The 25085-nt window shown below is 43.3% G+C and overlaps 1 protein-coding gene across 1 annotated transcript in view; it reads left to right on the top strand.

Moving 5' to 3' along the window:
* The first annotated feature begins 2199 nt into the window (after positions 1-2199).
* The window catches only part of MATN2 (matrilin 2), a 127819-nt gene continuing 104933 nt past the window's right edge, over positions 2200-25085 (top strand). The window contains exons 1-2 of the mRNA XM_077808671.1: positions 2200-2220; positions 3124-3301. Of these exons, the coding sequence (XP_077664797.1) occupies positions 2200-2220; positions 3124-3301 (199 nt within the window). The remainder of the gene's footprint in view (positions 2221-3123; positions 3302-25085) is intronic.

Raw genomic sequence — 25085 nt, 5'->3', positions numbered from 1 at the left:
GGTGCCCCTCACGTTGTAAGAACCATTGACCACAGCATCATGTTCTGGATTTGGAGGTGGTTGGCTAAAAATGGGGAGGGCTGGGATTCAAATAGGGTACAGTCAGGATCATGTAGGAAAGCAATGAGGGTATGCACTGGAACCAGCTTATGCTCCTTATCAGTGCCATGTAAGGGAACTGTGGATGACCAAACATAATCTATTTTGGGGGCAATATGGAATATCAGGAAATGGAATGGTGTTGATTAGAGTCAAAGAAGATCAGGCTGAGTAGCAGTAGCAGAAGTTTCCAGAAGCCAGACTAGAGTGATCAGAATTTCCCCCCCACCTCCTTTTGGTGCCAAGTAGGACAGGGCATAGTGGTATATTGTGTCAGGTAGTCCTTGCAAAATGATTAGGTTGAAATTTGGATTGTGAGTGGATAGAGGTACATGGTTTCTCATTGGCACTTGGGAGGTAGGAGAACTCAGTCCCCTTCAGGGAAAAAGTTAACCAGTCAGGACTGATGAAGGCTTAATAGTTGTACAATCTCAGCATGAACGATTTGCTGTTTTGTACAGGTAGGCATTAAAAATTTATCTGGATGACCTCTAGGGTGCCGGTCGCACCATGATGGAACCTTGCGGCTGGATATTTGGAATCCCTTGTCAACCATTTAGGAAAGGGTAGAATGGCCTCAAATTTAGCTTACAAGGCCTACCTTCATGTTTCTTGGGCATTACAGATGGATTTTATGTTCATAAAGGTGCAGCCAAGAATTATTCCAAGAGTTTTAGGAAGCAGGTTGTGATAATCAGACAATTAAAAAAATGCATACATACTGGCAAAAAGAGGTTAAAAAAGCAGTTGCTAAGGCAAGAATGAAGGCTGAAGAGGAATTAAAAAGAAAGTTGGTGGAAGATGATGGCAGGAAATTGGTTATAGGTTGGCAAAAAAAACAAAAAGGAATCATGAAACACAAGATATGAATAAATCTGTGTGTGTAGGATGGGAACTGTGTGGTGATTAACCCTACAGAGGTGACAGCAACATGGAAGCTGTTAAATGAGAAGAGAAAGTTACACGAGCAAGCATCATTGACAATTATGGGGAAGCATCAAAAGGTATTGATCTCTCTAGAAGAGGTAGAAGAAGCATTGAATATGGCGAAAAATGGTAAACCAGCTGGTGAAGATGAGAACTGATGATATGATCAAGGCAGTTGGAGTTACTAGAATAAAGTGGCTTCATGGATTATTATTTGTTTGCTGGATTCAAGCTAGAATACCATGTGACTGGAGAACAGGATTGATTGTGCCTCTTTGGAAGGGTCAGGGTGATGCAAATGATTCAACCACCTATTGGGACATCACCCTGTTACGTCAGCCTCTCAAAGTCCTTGAGAGAGTTTTGGAAGCAAGGCTGAGGTGCAAGGTGAAGGACAATATAGGGGAGGAGCAACATGGCTTTAGGAAGGGAAGGAGTACTACAGACTCAATATTTGCAATGAGACAGAAGTTTGAAAGTAGTGTAAATGGAGGGCATAACTGCTATGTAGCATTTGTTGATCTTGAGAAAGGGTATGGCTTGATTCTGGAGGAGTTGGTGTTTGGGGCATTGAGAGAGATGGTAGGAGGACTTCAAGAACTGGTGGTGATAGAGGAGCTGTATCAAGGATCCAGGACTCAGGTGATGACAATGTATGGAATTTCAGACAGTTTTGAGGTGACAGTGTGATTGAGACAAGGCAGTGTACTGATTTGCTTCTCTTCATCCTAGTTATGGTGTTAATGAGCAGGAGAACCAAGCCTCTGGAGATGCAGGGAAAACTTATGTACGGTGATGACTTGGCCCTTTTGGCTGACAGCAAAAATTAACTGGTAAATAAGGTATAAGAGCAGATGTCTGTGTTTTAAGGCCATGGTTTGAAGGTAATTACAAAGAATACTGAAATTATGCAAGTAAAGGAGGTGGAAGAAGAGCTTCTGATTTGAAGTTTCAGGAGAGAAGTTGAATCAGAAGACAGAATTTGTGTACTTAGTGCCATCGGAGAGAGATCTGGAGAATTGAAAAGAGGAATCAATGCACATGGGTGGCAGTGAAAAAGATGGCAGGAGTTCTGTGGGACTGGCAAGTAAGTAACAAACTGAAAGGAAAAATGTATGCTGAGTTGTTTGCCCGTGCCTGCTCTATGGTTTGGAAATGGTGGGTCTTACGGAGATGGAAGAAAAGAAGATACAGGTAGTAGAAAATAATATTCTGAGGAGAATGAGTGCATGGGGAAGAGGAACTTGTGACTCTGTCATAGGCTGGAGAGGGCATGTTTGGAGCGGGCTGTACATGTGATAAGAATGGGAAAAGAATGATCAGGAAGAGGACAGCAAGAAAGGACATGGAAGACTGAGAATACTATGGAAAGACTCTGTCAACAGGAAGTTTGAAGAGAAAAAGACTGGAACTCTGTGATCTTCAAATCTGTGCCATGGACCAGAAGTAGTGGCAAAAAATCTCAGGAACCTTTGGCCCTGTGTAAACGAGAAAAGGAGTCGAGAAGTGAAGTATGAAAGGTGCAGCCAATATAGCTATTTTCCTGAAATTCATACGTGTGTGGGTGTCTGTCTTCCTTCCACCAAATCCATAACAACTCTTCACGAGCATATTTTTTGAGAGTTTACTAGCACTAGCTGGTATAAGGTGACAAGTTATTTTTAGAAAATACACTCCACCCACTGAAAGTTCAGGGTTTTGAACAGAGTGGGGTTTTTTGTTTTTGTTTTGTTTTTAGCTGTTTCAAACCTTCTTATAGTAAGTGGTAGGATCACAGAATGAAAGTCCCTTTTCTAGACTTCCATCTATTTGCTTCTTGTGAATGACCTAGCAGTAGATCTGTTAACAATGTCAACTATGAAGGTCATCTATTTATACCAGCCTCATAAAGGCCAAGCTGTAGTCTGCTAACCAGGATCACTTAATTATGTAGACCCATCTTTGATGGATATGAGAGACATTCTAAACCAGTGTGTCTGGGTGTTTGTATGTGGTGGAAGGGGGGAAGGGAGGGTAGGGTGTCTGCCATGAGCACAGCATAAGTACACATTGTTTGGTTAATCAGAGAGTTCATTTCATTTCTTTTCTTTGTCACAGTTTTGCGCCTCTGATTGTTCATCTTGCTTTTTCTTCACGAAAATGAAGAAAATGATTACATGCTTCCTACTGCTGTTTGGACAAACTCTACTTTTCAGTGCCTCCGCCAGGGAGAGACATCTTCCACCAACATTTTCAAGCCAAAGAAATGGTGCTATCCCACAAGGTACTTTACTTGGTGAGTTGTAATAAGCCTACCTCACACACAAACTATACATGCATGGCTTATTGGCCTGATGTTGGCTGGGATAATTATAGTAAAAGGGAGTCTGCCATCTGCAGGGGGGAATGAGAGAGATTTTGGTCAATGTGTTTGTTGTTGGGAGAAGGAGTTTGCTATCAATCTGCTAGACCGTGGTGGCCAGCCTGTGGCTCTCGAGCCACATGCGGCTCTTCAGAAGTTAATATGTGGCTCCTTGTTTTGGCACCGACTCCGGGGCTGGAGCTACAGGCAGCAACTTTCCAATGTGCTGGGGGATGCTCACTGCTCGGCCACAGGCCCTGCCCCCACTCCACCCCTTCCCGTCCCCTCCCCTGAGCCTGCCATGCCCTTGCTCCTCCCCCGAGCCTCCTGCACGCCACCAAACAGCTGATCGGGAGGTGCGGGGATGGGGAGGGGGAGGTGCTGATCAGTGGGGCTGTCGGTGGGTGGGAGGCGCTGGGAGCCGGGGCGGGAGCTGATGGAGAGCTGATGACGTATTACTGTGGCTCTTTGGCAATGTACATTGGTAAATTCTGGCTCCTTCTCAGGCTCAGGTTGGCCATCCCTGTGCTAGACCAATGTAATTTATTTCTAACTGGTGTGTGTTTTCTCCAAATAAATGTGTGATATGGGACTATTGCATTGGAGAGAGACCCTGTCTCACCTGTTTAGAGAGAGGATGTTTATGTGAGGTCCTGTCACAGCTGTCTGACCACTGCACTTTTTAGCAAGTTCTAGCTGGGCGTGTGTGCTGGGATGAGGGAATTTGTACCAAATGTAATCAACAGCTGATGACAATGGACCTTATTGTCTCCTATTTAGACACTCAGAGATAATCCCTTCATTTGCATCATGTTGATTTTCTTCAAACGGGTAGAGATTTCCCCTGCTGTGCTGGGAAGCTGTGGAGGAGACGAACATTTAGCTAGTGGCTGGACTCTATAGAGCTGCCCAGTACATTTTCATTGATCATGGATCCCACTTCATAAGATAGTGTTCTGGTCAGCTTTTTGGAAGTCATGAATTAGTTAGGGTCATGTTCAATTACTCACAATCTAATTTAACTGAGTGGATGAATTGAAATATGCCATATTAGAATTGACTTTATAATTAAGGTTGCATTTTGATTCTCTGTTAAAATAGGACTAAAATCCTTATATTTTATACTTTATTAGTGAATTTAGGCTCCAGATTTGGTACAGTAATTCTTCGGAGGACAACTAATTTTTCTATGTGATTTTTTTCAGTGTTCCCTTTTGCAAAAGAAACATTTTAAACTGTTCATTCTGAAATTTTGCCATTTTTCCCCCTTTGAGTTCCATTAACTATACATTCAGAAACTCCAACCCCTCCCTCCCATGCATGATGGTGATATTGTGGATATAGGTCACTTCTGAAACTTCAGAATTAAACATATATTTATTCCTTTAATTCATGATAACCTAACTGAATTTCACCAAATTTAGCTGATGGAATTGCTCAGATCTATTATCTACTTCAGTTTTTTATGCTGCCAGCCTGTCTTTCCACTAGGCAGCCTTTAGCTCCAACCTAAATCCCTCATTACCCCCAACACACACATCCCCATTTATCCTTCCTGGGTTCACCATGTAGCATGACCTTAAAGAACCAAGGGGATGTGAGTGGACACTTAGAAGAAGTGTTTGGAAGCATGAGGAAGAAGTAGGTGTTGAGTTTGGTTGTGCGCTGGAGTGGCAGAAGAGAAAGGAGCACCTGAGTTTTGTCAGAGTGGAGATATTCTCCAATGAGCCACCTTGGGTTATGGACTATAGACTATTTCTTGTTGGGATTGTTTCTTGTTAGCTCTGATTTGTGCTTTCCAAAATGTGTCTAATTTATGAACACCAAAGAAACACCCATATTTTATACTAGATAAAACTTTAGTACTGTCTGAATCTTACTTGTATGGATCGAAAAGCAGGGCTTCTTTGAAATCTAGAAACTATTACGTGAATTTAGAGAAACAGCAGTTCGTTAAACCCTGAAATAAATGACAATATGTTATATGGTCACAGAGCTATGGGTGGGGTACTCAATTAATTGTAATGTGATGTAGGAACCAAAGGGTCTGATTCCAACTTTCATGTATATTCATGGGCTAGACCAGAAAATGCCTTGCATTTCCTTCATTAATTAATGCCTTGTAAAAGTTCCCTGAACAGGAGCTGCTATAATTTGTATCTTGCCCATGCCAAATGGCATAGTGAACCAGAGTTTCCTGAAGAAGCATAGCCCACAAAATTGCTCTGAGATTTGAAAGGAGGAAGAAATGTATTTACTTAAATAATTTGATTTGTGTAAAGAACTTATCCTTACAGTATTAGGTGCTTTTTACAGGAATTAAAATATACAAACACAAATATTAAAAAAAAAAAATCTAAAAAACCCCACATAATGAAATGAGAATCTTCTTGGACTATTAGAATCCTTGTATATTCTACTGATGCACTATCTTGTTGAAAATGATGGTTTATTTATTGAAGGATTAAGCTCTCTTAGGCTGACTGCATGGGAAACATTAGCTGTTATTTAAGGTTGCTATTTTATCTTTTATGACTTCAGAGAAAATCGTGCTTAGGAGTCTGGCTCAGTGAAACATGTTTGGTTGGGTTTTAATCTCTGTTGTTCCTTATCGCTGCCATTTTCAGAGGTTGATAAATATCTAGACTTAATGAAAAATAGTAAGTATAAAATGCTGTCACATAGCCATCATAAGAAAATACTTGTAATTGTGTAAAGCATGAATGTTCTTCTGATGATCCAGGATATGAGTGAGTTTAAGGAGGGTTTTAGAAGGAATGACCCCTGGTGTTTAACTTGTTTTTTGGTTCACCCCAATCTTTCTCCTACATTTCAGAGTATTTTTGTTTTGTTTTGTTTTGTGGCTGCTTACTTTGCTCCACTTCTCTTTAAAAATTATTAATAATAATAATATTTTCCTTTTAAAGATCTGAAATAAATTTTGTTTGCAAAGGCTGAGTAGCAATGATGTTATTGGAATTCACTCTGAGGAAACTGATCCAGGCATGCTGGACTACTATAAGTTGGTTTAATTTCAAGCTTTTTCCCCCACCATAAAGTTATCCTGTATTCCTAGCTATCAAAACACTTCAGTTCCAATTCACTTCCTTCATAGCACTTTTTCTTTAAAGTTTCTTACAACACAGTAATTGTAGCAAATATACAGTAAGTTATTAAAACTGAGCTGATTAAGAATAGATGTGTGTGTATGCATGCGTGTGTTTGTGTATATATAATATAGTGAAATATTTACAATGACCTAACTTCAGAAAAGTGGTTGTTGCTATAAAAAGTGTTATTGGTTATGTATATGAATGTCTCTCTTGATGTTTAAGCTATGAGATATATCTATATAGTCATGTAAGACCTTGTAGGCTGAGGGGAGGAAGGTAGGATGGCTCATGGAACTTGTAATTATAATGTATAAGTATTGTAGCATGATGAACAGAGCCCCATCCCATGAAGAGAGACACAAGAAAACATGGTCCCGATTCTCCCTCATCTTGCATTTGGTCCAGAAAACTGCTTAGCATGGCCTTCTTTTCTTTTCTTTTTGAGGGGAGGTGGTGCGGGGCAAGTACATCCCATCACCCTGGGGGTGGGATAAGGGCTTGGTAGCCTTGCAGTTAAAGTCAGTATGGGTGCCCTCAGCCTCAGGGCTGCGTGGCCTAAGGACTGGTGTCAGTAGGACTCCCCTAGGCTGCAGGACAGCACAGCCCAATGGCCAGAGTTAGTAGGACTCCCCTGGGCTGCAGGGCAGCATGGCTCAATGGCCAGAGTCAGTAGGAGGCGGGTTGATGGGCCGCCCCCCGAAAAGGGTGACCAGACATCCTGATAAAATTGGGACTGTCTCAATATTTAGTTGTTTGTCCCGCGTCCCGACCGATGTACAGTCGGGATGCCATTTGTCCAGATATTTTGCTTCGGCGGCACTCCGGCTTTTTTGTTGTTGTTGCTTGGGGCGGCAAAAAACTTAGAGCCGGCCCTGGTGGGGGTTGAGCCTGTGGCTGCCCCCCCATGTGTCCCGATATTTTGTTCTTGTCATCTGGTCACCCTACCCAAAAGGCGGCAGCCGGGGTAGGGGGACCCAGGCCCTCCCTGCTCCACTGAGTCCCAGCCCAGGGCTCTGGTCAATGGGTTCACCACTAAAGTGGCTGATAATCTGCCCACAACACACCGACTGCTGCAGGGACACTGGCTAGTCCTTCCCTGGGCTATTTCCTACTTTGACTCCTGCAGTTGAAGTTGGGGTGTCTTTGGAGTCTCTGGGCTACTCGGGAAATGACTGCAATCTCCCTGGGGCATCTGCAGATACCTGGGCGCCTGCCTGGGCCTCGGTGTCTCCTGCTCCTGTGGTCCAGGATCCCGGCTGCTCTTCGGCTGGAGCCAGCAAGGTGCATCCTTCCTCCTCCACAGTCAGCCCAGACTGAGCTATGCTGCTCCCTTTTATATTGCAGCAGCAGCTGGAGCATGTCCAGCAGGATCGAGGGGGACATGGCTTCTCCTGCTAAGAGTGCTGCCTTAACCCCTTCCGCTGTAATGCAGGACAAGTACACCCCATCACAGGAGGGTTGAGATTTTATGTATTGATATTTTCAGCCATTGACAGGAAGACATTACAATTACATTCATATCTTAATACAGAGTTAACAGCATGAAGCAACCTATTATATGTTGACCATATCCTGTTATATTGTTACCATTTCCGCCCCCTTTTTTCCCCAATATTATTTAAATACACCCGTAACATGGTGGGTGGGTGTGATCATTCATATTAATTTTTGTCTTTCTGGGGGAAGGGGGGAATTGAATGTTTTCTAAGGATACGGGGGAGTCTCACGGAAATAGAAAGAAAGGAAAACTAAGGGGAAGGAGGGATTATCCTCTTCATATATTCTTTTTGACTATCCTATAAGTATATGATTACTGTGTCTATATCAAAGCATCTCAAAGATTTCAGTATTTCTAGTATATTGTTTTCCTATGTGAAGTACACGGTTACTTTTATCCACTTTTTGTGAGTTTGTCTGGCACTATTCTCACAAAATGTGTTAAGTCTTCCATAACAATATAGTCTATTAATAGTTTTTTCCAGTGACCTATGCTAGGAATTGTTGCCTGGGTCAACATATTTAAGATTGTTCCTTTTGCTATAAAGAGCAAGAATAGGAATAGTTTGCTTATTTGCAATAGGAAACTTTTTAACCGGCCCTAACAGAAATGTCTTAGAACTTGAACAGGGTTTCATCTCTAATATATTATTATTTCTCTCAGGATGGTTTTCCAAAATTTTTGTATCATCCAGAAGTCCCATATCATGTATATGAAAGAGGGCCTGGCTGTTTTGCATTTCATACAAATATCTGAGGCAATATAATATGTTTTATTATATAGAGGTAGATGAACATATGTTTGGTAAACTAAAAAGTACTGAACTTGCACTATTTGGTTAGTAGTAAAGCCAATATTTATCATCTGAATTATCCCATTCCATTCTTTTACTTTTACTTTCATATTTACAATCTGCACTCCTTGACTTAATAGCTTCATTCAGATTGTCCTTTAAAAACATAGTCATGAGGTTATACATTCTAGATATAACCTTGATTGCTGACACTTCAAACCTATGTATCAAATTTCCTAATACAGATAGTTTTGTTGGTTCCTTTCTTCTCTGAAAGTGTTTTCTCAGGTTGCACATAAACCCGGGTTGCACATTTTCTCTCTCTTTTAAATACATCCGCTGTATTTGTTTGTTTTTAGGATTGTCCATCCCTAAAGAAATCCTACCACTTATCATAGCGACATTTGCCCCAACATCTAAAAATTTCCTTATTCATCTTGGGTTTGAAAGCACTGTTATTTTTTATCTTGGATATTACTGAGATCTGCTCCTTTTGTTAGGTCAAGTGCTTCATCTACACCCAATTAGTAAGTGCACTTTTAAGTAATGGGTGATATTTCATGGTTACCAGAATTTGGGGATACAAGTGCAACATAGTATTATATAATGAGATTGGGTTTGCTAGTTTCTGTTTTATCTGTATCCGTGATGGATTCTCTCTGTTAGAAATCCATTCCTGTACTGGTCTAATTTGTACTGGTTTATAGCATCTGTTGGAGTCTGGTAATGCCTGGCCTCCCATCTCAACTGGATGTTTCAGCCAATACATTTTGATATTTGGTTTCTGATGTGACCATAGGAATCTCTGAATAGCTTTTTAAAATTTTTTAAAGAAATTTTTGATAGGTGTAGAGGGAATCATGAAAAAAGGATTGGCAGGACATTTATTTTAAGTACATTAATTCTGCCTATCACAGTCAATGGTGATAAAAAGGAAGATTACAACTTACACTAATACAGTCACCATGGTTACAAAATTGCAATAAATTTTGTACAAAGTATGTCATGTAAGGTATCAATGGAAAAATTATAGACTGCTAAATATTATTATCCTGTTTAAATCCATATGTCATCTTTGTATATAAAGTTATGAATATTTTATATGTGTTTGTATCTCAAACGTTGTTTTCTTGGGTAATGCCCCAAGACAGATTTGCATCAAGGCTAGCCAGCCTGCTTGATGTCCCATTAAAGACAATCAGCTCACCCAGTGAGCCCCTCCTGGAGATGTTTCAGACAGCACTGAGGCAATGGTTCAGCAAGTCATGTAAGGGCATGTGATAAGGACACGTGATCTAAGACTCCATCTTTTGCCAATAACTTTCCATGCACTTGAGCTGAATATATAGAAGGAGACTGTGACATTACTACTTTGTCTTCAGTCCTGCTCCTCACCTCTGGACTGTGATTTTCTAACATAAGGAAGCTTTGAACAAAGGACTGATGACCGCCAATCCCTTTGGATAATCCAGAGGGCCTTTTTGCAAGATAGCAGATTTACCATCACTGCTATGAACCTGATCTACAGACTCTGAAATCACTTGTAATGTATATGATTCCTTTAACCTTTTAATAACTCTTTCTTTTCTTTTCTTTTCTTTTCTTTTCTTTTCTTTTCTTTTCTTTTCTTTTCTTTTCATAAATATTTAGTTATAGTTTTACTAAAGGAATTGGCTACAGTGTGGTATTTGGTAAGATCTAAAGTATATATATTGATCTGAGGAGTGGCTGTACCTTTGGGATTAGAGGTGTAATTAATGTATATGTATAATTATGTATAATTAATCTGGTTTTTAGTAACCTTGCATCATAAAGACCAGATGTCTGGGTGGTGATAGGGGCTGGATTGCCTAAGGAGACTGTGTTTTTGCTTCTTGTTAACCAATGTGGTGATACAGGAGCTCACTTTTGTTACTGACTTGGTGAACTCTAATGTTAGAATAACCAACAGTTTTGGGGTGTGACTGCCCTGTTTTTATCAGTCTGTTCTGAATTTGGCATTCTCAGCCATGACCCACATCAGGCCCGGTCACAAATGGTAATAATGTCTACCTTTCTAGGTCTCCATAAATAATTTTCATTACGGAGCAAGACAGAATGCTGCAGACATTGAAACTCATGATCCTACAGGGATAGCCAGCAACAAAAGACAGAGTACCTAAAGAGAGAACACCATTCTTTCAGACAAGAGGCGAGTTGTACGTACAGAATGGCGTTATATTCTGGGGAGGAAGAGCAGTTATTTCATCAGCTTTTAGGAAAGAGATTATGCACAAAGTTCATTTGTCACATCTGAGAATTGAAGGTGGCTTAAAGTGAGCCAGAGAAATTATGATACTGGGCAGGAATGAATGAGCACTTACAGATGTAACTTTAGCACCCTCGTGGCCAAAATGGAGTCTGCTCTGCAGGCAGCTCTGCCCAAGAGACAGCGTTTGCAGGAATGCAGCGGGAAAAATTCCTTCCACCCCAGAGTGAACACACCCACCCACAGGAAAAGTACAATGGATATAACAAAGGGAGATATTTATTTATAGAGGGATGAGAGGAGAAAAACAACAAGGGGAAATGTAGGGGGAGCAGTAGAACAGGCTTGCATCCAAACCAAGGCCCCACACTCCCAGTGGTAGCACAGTCTGAAAGGGCAGACACCCAGCAATGTGTCTGCACGCAGAGTTCAGGAGTCCTTAGCAGAGTTTCAGTTCAATGGTGAGTCTTGGGTGCTTCTGGTCATCTTCGGCGCCAGTGAACTTTCCCCAACAAACCCCTCAGGTGCCCTCTTCTACCGCTCTCTGCAAAGCCATGCAGAGCGACCACCTCCCCACTTAACTAACTGGCAGCCTCCCTCCTTATTCCCAATGAAGAGTCACAAGCCCCAGTACTCACAGCCCCATGCAGCTCTGGGCAGCAGTGATACTAGGTCCAGCTCTTGCCTGTCCTTCTTGGGCAGTTCCTCCCTGGCACAGTGCTCCTCCTGGCTCCTGTCCTGGGATGTCCCCGATCAATCGGCCGCCCTGTCCTTCCCAGGCTTCAGGCAGGTTCTCTCTCTCCTTCACTTTGTCCAGGGCCCCCCCTCCCTGGACTACAGAGCCACACCCCCAAGTTCCCCTCCTTTCTCTCACTCCTCCCCCTCCCCTATAGGAAAAAGATTTAAAGGGGCCATGCTCTCTAAACCCCAAGGGGTTACACAGACATTCAAGAAAAAGTGTGATGTATGCAGGTCGTAGGAAGGCTGTCAGCCAAAAGAGACCCTGTGGCAACATGAAGTTCCAAAACAACCATTGGCAAAGGTGGGAGTGGATTTGTTTACTTTGGAGACAAAGGATACATGATCATTGTAGACTATTTTTCTAATTTCTGGGAGATAGACTTTATCAGACACAGGGTCCAGATCAGTCATGTGGAAGATAAAAGCACACTTTGCACAGTATGGGATACTGGATATTGTGGGTTCTGATAGTGGACCACGGTTTGCTTCAGGAGAGTTTCAGAATTTCAGTAAGGACTGAGATTTTGATCACGCATCTTCACCGCGATATGGTCAAAGCACCGGGGTATGGAAGAAGGTGGGATATTTCCCAGGGAATGCCTTACTGTTAAATGATGAACTAGCATTCGGCTGAGCCCTCAAGGGTTAACACATTGTTGTTAATGTAGCCTCGCACTCTACAAGACAGCACAAATGGAGGGAGGGGAGACAGCATGGCAGAGAGAGACAGACACACACACCCTGTGTGTGGGGGAGAGAGAGATGCGTATTGCCCTTTAAGTACGCTGACCCATTCTAAAATACATTGCCTTTAAAAAAATCAGGAAGTTGAGACACCAGCTGTAGCCAGCAAGTTCTGTCCATCCTGAGCCCTGTCCTGTCCCCACCCAGCTCTATATGGAGAAGGGGTAAGCAGGGGGCAGGAGTAGGGTGGAGGGGGACACCCTGACATTAGCCCCTCTCTTCTCCCTTCCCCTGCACAGCAAGCAGGAGGCTCAGGGAGCAGCTCCAAGGCAGAGGGCAGAAGCAACACATGGCAGTGAGGGGAGGGACAGCTGAAATGCTGGCAGATAGCCTGCTGGGCAGCTGCCGCACAGGGAACGGGGAGCTGATGGGGGGCTGCTGGTCCTCGCTGGTTCCAAGCCCCCACCACTAGCTCCAACGAGCTGCTCTTCCTGCAAGCAGTGGACAAAGCAGGTGGCTGCCAAACGACGTTATAAGGGAATATTGCATAACTTTAAACGAGCATGTTCCCAAATTGATCAGCAACATAACAATGAAAGAACGTTAACCAGAACAACTTTAAGTGAGGCGTTACTGTACTAGATTACAGGAATATTCCCTCTCCAGGGCCAAATTCTAGTCCAGCCTAAAGACTGATGAGCTGGAGAATGAAGACACTCTTGCTGACAAGCTGAATGTTGTTTGATCCTGGGTATCCAGATGCTTCACTTGGCGAACTACAGAGAAACCAACAAAAAAGACAAGTGTTTTATTACAACAGATGTGCAAGAGAGATGCCAGATCTGGAGCCAGATGACAAAATGCATATACAACCATTAACAGAACAGGATAAATTCTGGCACAAACCTGCAGTGGTGCAACCAGGAAACCAAAGATCATATCAAGTGCAAATGGTTTCACCCTCACTATCTGTCCATAGTCTCTGCAGGAAAATAGCATCAGCTGGGGACCCTGAACTGGAAGAAGAGACAAGGTGTATGCTTTCTTGAATCAGACGGATTCTTATAAGGAACCAATCATAGTCAAGCTCCATTTAATTGGCAGAATGTGAAAATGGAGCTTGACAAAGGGGTAGTGGCTACAGAGTTGGGGCAAGAGAATGAGAAAGTTATTGCTGATGCATTCACCAGCTTGATTTTGTCTGTACCTGAGCTCTATTCAAGTTCTTCAATGGGGGGAAAATTCCTGTACTGGGGAGAATGGAAGTCAAAGTGAGGTATGGGCCCCAGAGGGCTCGTCTCCCTTTCTTTGTAGTAGCTGGGGAAGGGCCAAATCTTTTTGGTTGGAATTGGCTCTCTGCCTTGAAAGGTGGCTGGAAAAAGACTCCTGGGACCTTTGTATCACATGAGTGCAGGATCAATCAATGACCTGTTGAAAAGAGAGGAGCTGAGAGAACTCCAGGATCTCAGGGTGAAAATACATGTAGATCCCACAGCACGCCCTCAGTTTTGTAAGGTCTGCCCTGTTCCTTATGATCTACAAGCCAGGGTAGAAGAGGAACTTCAGGGATTATCTGTCCAGTGAAATTCTCTGAATGGGCTATTCTGGAAGTGCCAGTAGTAAAAGCTGTTGGCTTCAAACATCTATGCTATGATTACAAACAAACTGCAAACCAGGCTACCTGCTTGGAGTAGTACCCTTTCATCGCATAGAAGAGCCTTACCAAGCTAGATATGTCGCATACTTACCAATAGTCCTGGATGAAGACTCGCAGAATGTGGTCACTATCAATACGCATAAAGGACTCTATAGGTACACCTGCTTTGCGTTTGGGATTTCCTCTGTTTATGCTATCTTCCAAAGAATTATGGAAGGATTATTGGCTGGATTGCACCAGCCAAAGATGGTATACCTAAATGATGTTCTCATGACAGGAGAGACAGAAGTGGAGCATCTATGGAACCTAGACGAAGTCCTACAAAGGTTAAGGGAAGTCGGGTTGCAACTCAAGTGCTCAAAGTATGTTGTAATGGCCAAGAAAGTGATTTATTTTGGAAGTGGTGTTTTGGGAAAAAGACTGCGAACACTAGAAGAAAATATGAAACACAATCATGACCATCAACAGGTCACTTGCTTTTTCTCTCCTAGAGCACTTGTTTAGATTTGCAGTTTTGTGGGAATGCCCAAGTGGCTGCCTGGTATGACAGTAAAAGTTACAGACCTGGTTTCCTGTTAGGTTGCTGTAGGACATTCCCTCATCAGATGGCATATAGGTTTGCCTGAGGAGGAGGCAAGGAACCCAAGTCAGGTTAAATGGACTCGAGTGGTGGATCAGTGGAGGCTACTGTTCCTATGATTCATCCAAGTTCAGAATTAGGAGAAGTAAATAATCTGCTCCTGTTGGAGCAGGTACTGGAGTGGATCTCTTAGTACTTGGGTGCTTGTGGAATTTCCTCCTCTCCTGGCTATGCTGGGAATATCTGCTTTAGTCCGCCACCTCTGCACAAGACAACACAAACCCCCTGTTCACTTGGACCTGTAGATAGAGTGTTGCGGGGGAAGAAGGGGGCAGAGTGACTTGGGACAGAATAATCCCCTTTTCCCTTTTTTCCACACGAGGTCAGGTAGTCTTCTCTGCACCTCTAGTTAGAGTTCCAGTTGTTATACTGAGCTGTTGATTTTCCTATCAAGGAACTTTTGTTGAACTTGGAGGGGGAGGGAAGTTGTATCCTGGGGGTTCAGGATAGTTATTATAGGATAGTCCATAAACATGTATTCTGGAGTGGGGAATTTTGCCTGGTCCCTGGAGGCCATTTTGTAAGTTAATAAAGAAGCAGTTGTAAAGGAGAGAAGACTTGGTGTGTTATGCTCTCTACATACCCTATGCAGCTGTAACAGGCACCAACAGCATCACTGGTCCTGATGCATGTAGCTGTGAAGTGATCTTTAAAGTAGTTAGGAGTCAGCCCAGTGAGAATTTTAATAGATAGTGTAATATTGTTTTTAGGAAACTAAAGTGAAATAGATTATTTATAATACACCGTATGGAAGCAGATTTGACTATACAGTTCAAGGGGCAAAACGTCCCATCAGAATAAACTAGTTAATTTCATATACGGAAAGGTAAAGAACAATATAACCAAAATACAGAGGACCTCTGCAACCAGACTGAGAGGACCAACTAACAGCTGTATAAATACTCCATTGTTACCTTTTATTCTACAAAACAACAAATTGACATTTTTTCAGAGAAAGCAGTTTGTTTTCTTGATAGATATCTGCTCTGGTAAAGTCTGTGTGTATTGCATGAGCATGACATGAGCATATTAATTTCTGGGAGCTATAGTCTGAATGCATTTGGGTAATTGAATGAGATTTGCAATCCAGTGGCAGTCAGGATAATGACAATCGTGTTTCTTAGGAATATAAATTATATATCTATCTGTTTCTGAGCATAAGTATATAAATGAGGGAAATGTTCATTTAGGGAACATTTCGTCCAGTGATATGTGTAGCAATGGAATTTAAACTGCTAGAAGTTACCTGAAACTGCATGGGACTGAAACACACACACACACACACACACACAGCCTAAAAAAAGAAATGCACTTGGACTCTGTCCAGTAAAAACAGCTGTTAGTCAAATTTGCATGTCTGTGTTGAATAATATTTTGCAACTAAAGACATAATGATTTACATGTGGTTTCCTTAATAACATGAATGGAAGTAATATGATGCATGTGGAGTGATTACTACATTTGTGATTCATTCACTCTAGGCAATCAAGCAACACAAGATTATTCTAAAAATCCATTCTATCCCATCTCGTTTTTACACTTGTGTGTGTGTGTGTGTGTTGTGTGTGTGAATATTTTGCTTACAAAAGATGTCAGATTAATATCCCTGGATTAAATTAGTCTATCCACAGACAGGACAAAAAAGACAGTGACAGGGAGGCTTTCCACATGCCTTGCTGTTGTGACACCCACCTGACATGGAGGCACCCGCTCTAGGGGTGAGAGCAGTTCAGTCTCCATTCCCATTCAATCCTTCATGTTTCTGTTGAGACCGCTAACAAGGTTGCCAGTTGTGGTGGTGATATTATGGTCCACTTATCCACTAGGGGCTGGACTCAGACCAGCAAACTCTGTTAACGTGGACCACTGAGCGTTATCAGATGGTAATAGCTTTGATCGCTACTTACCTGGGCTGGATTTGAAACAGTAATATTGAACTGCCCTACTTTACCCAAACTCTCACTTCTAATGAACAAGTTCTGTTCTTGCTGACTTTCAACTTTTGTTTGCCAGTGATGGTTTGTGTTCTAAGTAGAGATGGGCCTAAATTTCAAAGCTCTAATCTGAATCCCCCACAGATCAAGAGTGTTTGGATCTGGGATTTTGGTCTGCTTTGGACTAGGGCTGTCAATTAATTCCAGTTAACTCACGCAATTAACTAAAAAAAATTAGGTTTCAGAGTAACAGCCGTGTTAGTCTGTATTTGCAAAAAGAAAAGGAGTACTTGTGGCACCTTAGAGACTAACCAATTTATTTGAGCATAAGCTTTCGTGAGCTACAGCTCACTTCATCGGATGCATACTGTGGAAAGTGTAGAAGATCTTTTTATACACACAAAGCATGAAAAAATGGGTGTTTACCACTACAAAAGGTTTTCTCTCCCCCCACCCCACTCTCCTGCTGGTAATAGCTTATCTAAAGTGATCACTCTCCTTACAATGTGTATGATAATCAAGGTGGGCCATTTCCAGCACAAATCCAGGGTTTAACAAGAACGTCTGGGGGGGGGGAGGAAAAAACAAGGGGAAATAGGCCCTTGTTTTTTCCTCCCTCCCCCCCCCCCCCGCCCCCCCAGACGTTCTTGTTAAACCCTGGATTTGTGCTGGAAATGGCCCACCTTGATTATCATACACATTGTAAGGAGAGTGATCACTTTAGATAAGCTATTACCAGCAGGAGAGTGGGGTGGGGGGAGAGAAAACCTTTTGTAGTGGTAAACACCCATTTTTTCATGCTTTGTGTGTATAAAAAGATCTTCTACACTTTCCACAGTATGCATCCGACGAAGTGAGCTATAGCTCACGAAAGCTTATGCTCAAATAAATTGGTTAGTCTCTAAGGTGCCACAACTACTCCTTTTCTTTTTTTAAAAAGATTAATCGCAAAAAAAAAAGTAATTGCGATTAATCATAGTTTTAACCACACTGTTAAACAATAGAATACCAATTGAAATTTATTGCATATGTTGGATGTCTTTCTACATTTTCTAATATTCAAATTTTAATATTTCTCTAGCTATCTTTATTTAAATAGAGATTGTAATTCACTAAAGGAACATCTGTTTCTAGAGACAATACTATAAATCGTGTACCAAACTGCAAAAAGTTTTCATTTTTCTTAAATTGTGCATTCTCTACTTCAGGAGTCGGCAACCTTCGGCATGCAGCCCATCAGGATAATACGCTGGTGGGCCACAAGACATTTTGTTTACATTGACCGTCCACAAGCACGACCCCCGCAGCTCCCAGTGGCCGTGGTTCGCTGTTCCTGGCCAATGGGAGCTGTGGGAAGCAGCGCAGGCCACAGGGATGTGCTGGCTGCCACTTCCTGCAGCTCCCATTGGTCTTGAACAGTGAACCGTGGCCACTGGGAGTTGCGGGGGGCCGTGCCTGTGGACGGTCAATATAAAAAAACTGTCTCGCTTCCCGCCAGCAGATGACCCTGATGGGCCATGTGCCGAAGATTGCCGACCCCTACTCTACTTGAAACTGCTTGTTTGAAAAAACACAACCACCAAACTACTGTTATGTACTATATCTGTTTGGAACACAGTTTGCTTTGAAAACGAATCACACTATAAAATTAAAAACTCCACTTTGTGTGTGTGTGTGTGTGTGTCCGTTCATACAGAATACTAAACCTGCTATGCATATTTTCCCTGTCGGGGAAGGTCGGCCAAAAAAGATCATGAAACATCCAGAAATGTAGCATTCCTGGCTCCAGTCTGAGCACTTCAATTTACCAATTAAAAAACTGCAGATGTGCAAAATCATTGTGAAAATACTGTGAGTAGCATTTTTCAGGGGACTCTGAGAAACTGCTTCACTTTACAAGGAAGGGTGGGAAAGCAGAAAAGTGGTCTTGTGAGCAAAGAGTGGAGAAAATTGCTTTGAAAACTCTGGGGCCCTATCTATTTATTTAGCTATTGGTGAAGTAGTGGTACAAATATATTGTCCCAGGTAGTGTGATGTAGCATGCACTTTATTTATTTGCAAGCTATGTGGCATTAGCTTATGGTATTGTTTCCAAACGAATTTATGGCAACCAGAAAAGACAACTCCTGAAATGTGAGAATGTGTTCCCTCTGGATACAAGTCATCCCTTTAATGATTGATGTTGAGATGACTGACAGCTTACAATGTATAGGAAACTTTCATTGGTATACAGAGTCAGAAATTCACATTTTAAAGAAGATTGTTAGATACCTTTTAAAATATTTTAATGTGGTATTCTGAGAGAACAGTACAAACTCATTAAAGTTTTATATTGTTTTTTGTTGAATTTTCCACACAAGTCTTCCAAAAGCTATTTACTTTTTAAACCTGGCCCTTCTCAGCTATAATCATTTCCATGTCCCCAGTATAATGCCATACGAAGGCTGAGAAGTAGGCCACATAGAAGTTTCAGGCCTGTGAGAAGAAAGAAATTAAGAATCCTCTCTATATACACACACATTATTTTATGTTCATGTTTTTGTTATGGTTTATTACATGGGCAGGAGGGGAAGGAAGCAAAGAGGGGAAAATGCCCCAAAACTGTGCAGAGGAACTGAATTGAAAGTAGCACTAGTTTTGGTCCTGCACAATAGCACTTCCCTGTGGTTGCTCAGGAAATTGATTCTTAGTCCCTTACGTGTATCATCTGTTCTGAGTTGGGAGCACAAGTAATGTTCATACCTAGCTGAGAACAGCTGAAACAAGTGAGGACAACTGAGGAACTCTAGGGCATCAGAATCTGTGTCCCTATGATCCATGTAGATGGCAAGATGTTTGTGCTTCATTCCAATACTCCATACCTGAGTAGGAAATTAAAGAACTATTTGAACTCATTTCTTTCTTTGGTGCTCTGGGAGGGGAGGTACTAACTAATGCTATTAATCATAACCATGGTGCTTGGGTACGGGTGAATACAGAAAAAGCAGGAAGGAAGAGGTAAAGAAAGGAACAATGTAATGATCTACCACAGTGATTGGTAATGGAGCATTTGTGTATGGAAGGAAATGGAAGAGACTGTATAGGATCCCTGCTGGAACATGATGGAAGGTTTTGGCACAGAGAGAATGAAGAAGTGACTGGAGGCTGTAAAATATGAGAGAAAGCTTTTCTCCAAGTCACCCTGCTGAATGACTTTACAATAAGGAATGGAGGAGGAGATTGAGAAGGGAGGAGGGAGAGAAAAGAAAATGAAGGATGGAGAAAGGCTGTGCAAAAAAAACACTCAGAATTATTCATATGTATTTATTTTTGATGATAACCACAAAATGCGGTAAGTACTTTCCAAACGGAAAAGAGGGGACAGTAATTGCCTTGAAGAGCTTGCAGTGTAGGTTCAAGTTTGATGTGCCTTTGCAAAGCTTTTGCACTTCCCTGGATTTATTTATTTATGTGTATCTACTTCCTATTGAAGCTTTTGGCAAGCATTTTTTATCTTGAATCTCTGTGAATAAAGTGAGGCTCTCCTTGCTAGTGAATTTCAAGTTTGCGTATTGTTTATTAAGTAAAAGCCATAAGTTCTCTGCTATTATGGCCAGGAGGCCAGACCTACTCCTGACAAACTAAGGGTATGTCTACGAAATTAGGTCGATATTATAGAAGTCGATTTTTATAAATTGATTTTATAGTTGATTGCGTATGTCCACACTGAGCGCATTAAGTCGGCAGAGTGTGTCCTCACTACCGTGGCTAGCATCGACTTACGGAGCGGTGCACTGTGGGTAGTTATCCCACAGTTCCCGCAGTCTCCGCCGCCCATTGGAATTCTGGGTTAAACCCCCAATGCCTGGTAGGGCAAAAACATTGTTGCGGGTGGTTTTGGGTACATGTCGTCAGTCACCCCTCCCTCCGTGAAAGCAATGGCAGACAATCGTTTCGCGCCTTTTTTCCACACAGACGCCATACCACGGCAAGCTTGCAGCCCGCTCAGCTCAGCTTACCGCCACTGCCACTGTTGTGTTCTGGGTGCTGCTGGCAGCAGACAGTGCAGTAGGACTGCTAACAGTTGTCATACACTGCTACCGCTGCAACTCTGCTCTGCTGCTATTGTCTCAATAGCGAATTTCTCCATGTTGTCTGTCTTGAGCTCCCAGGTACGTGTGTTCTTTCTCGGGAAATGTGTGCGGTGCTAACCATCGTCCTCCACCGCTTCTGCTGCACCTCTGCTTTCCTGCAGATGCCATACCACGGCAAACATGGAGCCTGCTCAGATCACCGTGAGAGTTATGAGCATTGTAAACACTCGCGCATTATCCTGCAGTACGTACAGAACCAGAACCTGCAAAAGCAGGCGAGGAGGCGACGGCAGCACGGTGACGAGAGTGATGAGGACATGGACACAGACTTCTCTCAAAGCACGGGCCCTGGCAATTTGGACATCCTGGTGACAATGGGGCAGGCTCATGCCGTGGAACGCTGATTCTGGGCCTGGGAAACAAGCACAGACTGGTGGGACCGCATAGTGTTGCAGGTCTGGGATGATTCCTGGTGGCTGTGAAACTTTCGCATGCGTAAGGGCACTTTCATGGAACTTTGTGACTTCCTTTCCCCTGCCCTGAAGCACAAGAATACAAAGATGAGAGCAGCCCTCACAGTTCACAAGCGAGTGGCGATAGCCCTCTGGAAGTTTGCAACGCCAGACAGCTACCGGTCAGTCGGGAATCAATTTGGAGTGGGCAAATCTACTGTGGGGGCTGCTGTGATCCAAGTAGCCAACGCAATCACTGTGCTGCTGCTAACAAGGGTAGTGACTCTGGGAAATGTGCAGGTCATAGTGGATGGCTTTGCTGCAATGGGATTCCCTAACTGTGGTGGGGCGATAGACGGAACCTATATCCCTATCTTGGCACCGGAGCACCTTGGCAGCCAGTACATAAACCGCAAGGAGTACTTTTCAATGGTGCTGCAAACACTGGTGGATCACAAGGGACATTTCACCGACATCAACGTGGGATGGCTGGGAAAGGTACATGACGCTTGCATCTTCAGGAACTCTGGTCTATTTCAACAGCTGTAGGAAGGGACTTACTTTCCAGACCAGAAAAGATCTGTTGGGGATGTTGAAATGCCAATAGTTATCCTTGGGGACCCAGCCTACCCCTTAATGCCATGGCTCATGAAGCCATACACAAGCACTCTGGACAATCATAAGGAGCTGTTCAGCTATAAGCTGAGAAAGTGCAGAATGGTGGTAGAATGTGCATTTGGATGTTTAAAAGCACGCTGGTGTAGTTTACTGACTTGGTTAAACCTCAGCTAAACCAATATTCCCATTGTTATTGCTGCTTGCTGTGTGCTCCACAATATCTGAGAGTAAGGGGGAGACATTTGTGGAAGGGTGGGAGGTTGAGGTAAATCGCCTGGCCACTGATTACGTGCAGCCAGACACCAGGGTGATTAGAAGAGCACAACAGGGCGCGCTGCGCATCAGAGAAGCTTTGAAAACCAGTTTCATGACTGGCCAGGCTATGGTGTGACAGTTCTATTTTTTCTCCTTGATGAAAACCCACCCCCTTGGTTCACTCTACTTCCCTGTAAGCCAACCACCCTCTTCATTTCAATCACTGCAAAGGCAATAAAGTCATTGTTGTTTCAAAATCATGCATTCTTTATTAATTCATCACACAAATAGGGGGATAACTGCCAAGGTAGCCCGGGAGGAGGGAAGCACCGGGTGGAGTGGTGGATGAGAGGAGGAAGGAAGGACAAGGCCACACTGCACTTCAAAACTTATTGAATGCCAGCCTTCTGTTGCTTGGGCAGTCCGCTGGGGTGGAGTGGTTGGGTGCCCGGAGGCCCCCCCACAGCGTTCTTGTGTATCTGGGTGAGGAGGCTGTGGAACTTGGGGAGGAGGGTGGACGGTTACACAGGGGCTGCAGCAGTGGTCTGTGCTCCTGCTGCCTTTCCTACAGCTCCACCAGATGCCAGAGCATATCAGTTTGATCCCCCAGTAGCCTCAGCATTGCATCCTGCCTCCTCTCGTCTCACTCTTCCCTCCTGTCCTCACGTTCATTTTCTGCTTTCCTGGACTCTGACATTATTTGCCTGCATGCATTCTGCTGAGCTCTTTCAGTGCGGGAGGACTGCATGAGCTCAGAGAACATTTCATCGTGAGTGCATTTTTTTCGCCTTCTTATCTGCGCTAGCCTCTGGGACGGAGATGATAGGGGCAGCATTGAAACATTTGCAGCTGTGGGAGGAAAAAAAGGGAGAGTAGTATTTAAAAAGACACATTTCAGAGAACAATGAGTAAACTCTTTCACGGGGAACCAAGCTGTTAACATTACATAGCACATGTGCTTTCGGTACAAGGTCGCATTTTGCCTCTTATATTGAGAGTCTGTTGGTTTGGTGTGAGAGATCACACACGCAGGGCCAGGCAACAGAATTTGGCTTGCAGGCAGCCATGGTAAGCCACAGTCTTTCGGCTTCCTTAACCTTTATAACATGTGGGAATGGTTTCAAACAGCAGCGCCCTCCTTTCCCATATCAAGCACCCATTGGGTTTGCCATTTAAAAGGAGGGGCTGCGGTTTTCATGTTAACCAATTCTCCCCCACCCAATTCTCTGGGATGATCACTTTCCTGAGGATAACACAGAGAGATAAAGAACAGATGTTGCTTGAATGCCAGCAAACACCGGGACCATACGCTGCCATGCTTTGTTATGCAATGATTCCAGACTATGTGCTACTGGCCTGGCATGGTAAAGTATCCTACCATGGAGGACGGAATAAGGCTGCCCTCCCCAGAAACCTTTTGCAAAGGCTTTGGGAGTACCTCCAGGACAGCTTCATGAAGATGTCTTTGGAGGATTTCCACTCCATCCCCAGACACGTAAACAGACATTTTCAGTAGCTGTACTGGCCGCAAATGCATCCCAAGTCTTCAGGGCAAATTAACCATGAAACACGCTTGCTTTTAAACCATGTATTATATTTACAAAGGTACATTCACCAGAGGTGCCTTCTCCGGCTTTGTGGTCCGGGAGCTCGCCTTGGGAGGGTTGGGAGGGTATTGGCTCCAGGGTGATAAATAGTTCCTGGCTGTTGGGAAGAATGGTTTCTCCTCTTGCCTGCTGTGCACTATCCTCCTCTGACCTGGAGCGGTCATTTGCCTCTTTGGTTCTTTGGTAGACTTGCCTGAGCTCCTTAATTTTCACACGACACTGCTGCGGGTCCCTGTTGTACCCTCTGTCCATCATGCCCTTGGAGATTTTTTCAAACATTTTGGCATTTCGTCTTTTGGAACGGAGTTCTGATAGCATGGATTCATCTCGCCACACAGTGATCAGATCTAATACCTCCCGTTCTGTCCATGCTGGAGCTCTTTTGCGATTCTGGGACTGCATGGTCACCTGTGCTGATGAGCTCGCCATGCTGGCCAAACAGGAAATAAAATCAAAAGTTCCCGGTGCTTTTCCTGAGTACCTGACTAGTGCATCCGAGTTGAAAGTGCTGTCCAGACCAGTCACAATGGAGCACTCTGGGATAGCTCACGGAGGCCAATACCGTTGAATTGCGTCCATGCTACCCCAAATTCAACCTGGGGATGTAGATTTCAGTGCTAATCCCCTTATCGGGGAGGAGTACAGAAATCGATTTTAAGAGCCCTTTAAGTCGACAAAAATGGCTTCGTCGTGTGGATGTGTGCAGGGTTAAATCGATCTAATGCTGCTAAATTCGACCTAAACTCGTAGTGTAGACCAGGGCTAAGAAATCTTATGCAAATATGCGTGAATATGTGAGAGCTTGTCAAACCCAAGCTTTGTCTGTTTTCATAGCAGAAGAAAATCAGAACTCAAACCTTTATGAATGTCAGTGCCTAAGAACTATTTTTGGCACACGATGAATTAGTGAACCCTTTTTGAGACAAGCTTGGTAAGGTTTCCATTGTTCTACAAGGGAGGTGTCAAGAATAAGAGGAGAAGAGGAAAATATTGAGAGAGAGAGAGAAGAAACAAAAAGAAATTTAATCCTGCCTCAGCATGGGGAATGGACTAGATCAGTGTTTCCCAACTGATGTGCCATCACAGCCGAACAGGTGTGCTGCAGAATTTTTTTTTAAAGTACATGTGAGAACAAGGGGGGTAAGCTGCCTTCTGATTGGCCATCTGTCCCATGGCCCTGCCTCCTCCAGGAGCGCAGCAATCAATCAGAGCTTAATCTCAGAGCTCTTGCCCCTTCCTGTCCTTTGTGAGCAATCGGTTGGCTCCTCTGCCCCTCCTCTTCCCCCTCCTGCAGCTGAGCGCAAGGGGAAGAGCCCCTGGAGCTCAAGATGTGCCATTGCAGAGAAAAGGTTGAGAACCACTGGACTAGATAACCTCTTGAGGTCTCTTCCAGCCCTAAATTTCT

Source organism: Eretmochelys imbricata, chromosome 2 (assembly GCF_965152235.1).
Source record: "Eretmochelys imbricata isolate rEreImb1 chromosome 2, rEreImb1.hap1, whole genome shotgun sequence".
Taxonomy (NCBI): domain Eukaryota; kingdom Metazoa; phylum Chordata; order Testudines; family Cheloniidae; genus Eretmochelys; species Eretmochelys imbricata.
This window is presented reverse-complemented; position numbering and strand designations above follow the sequence as displayed.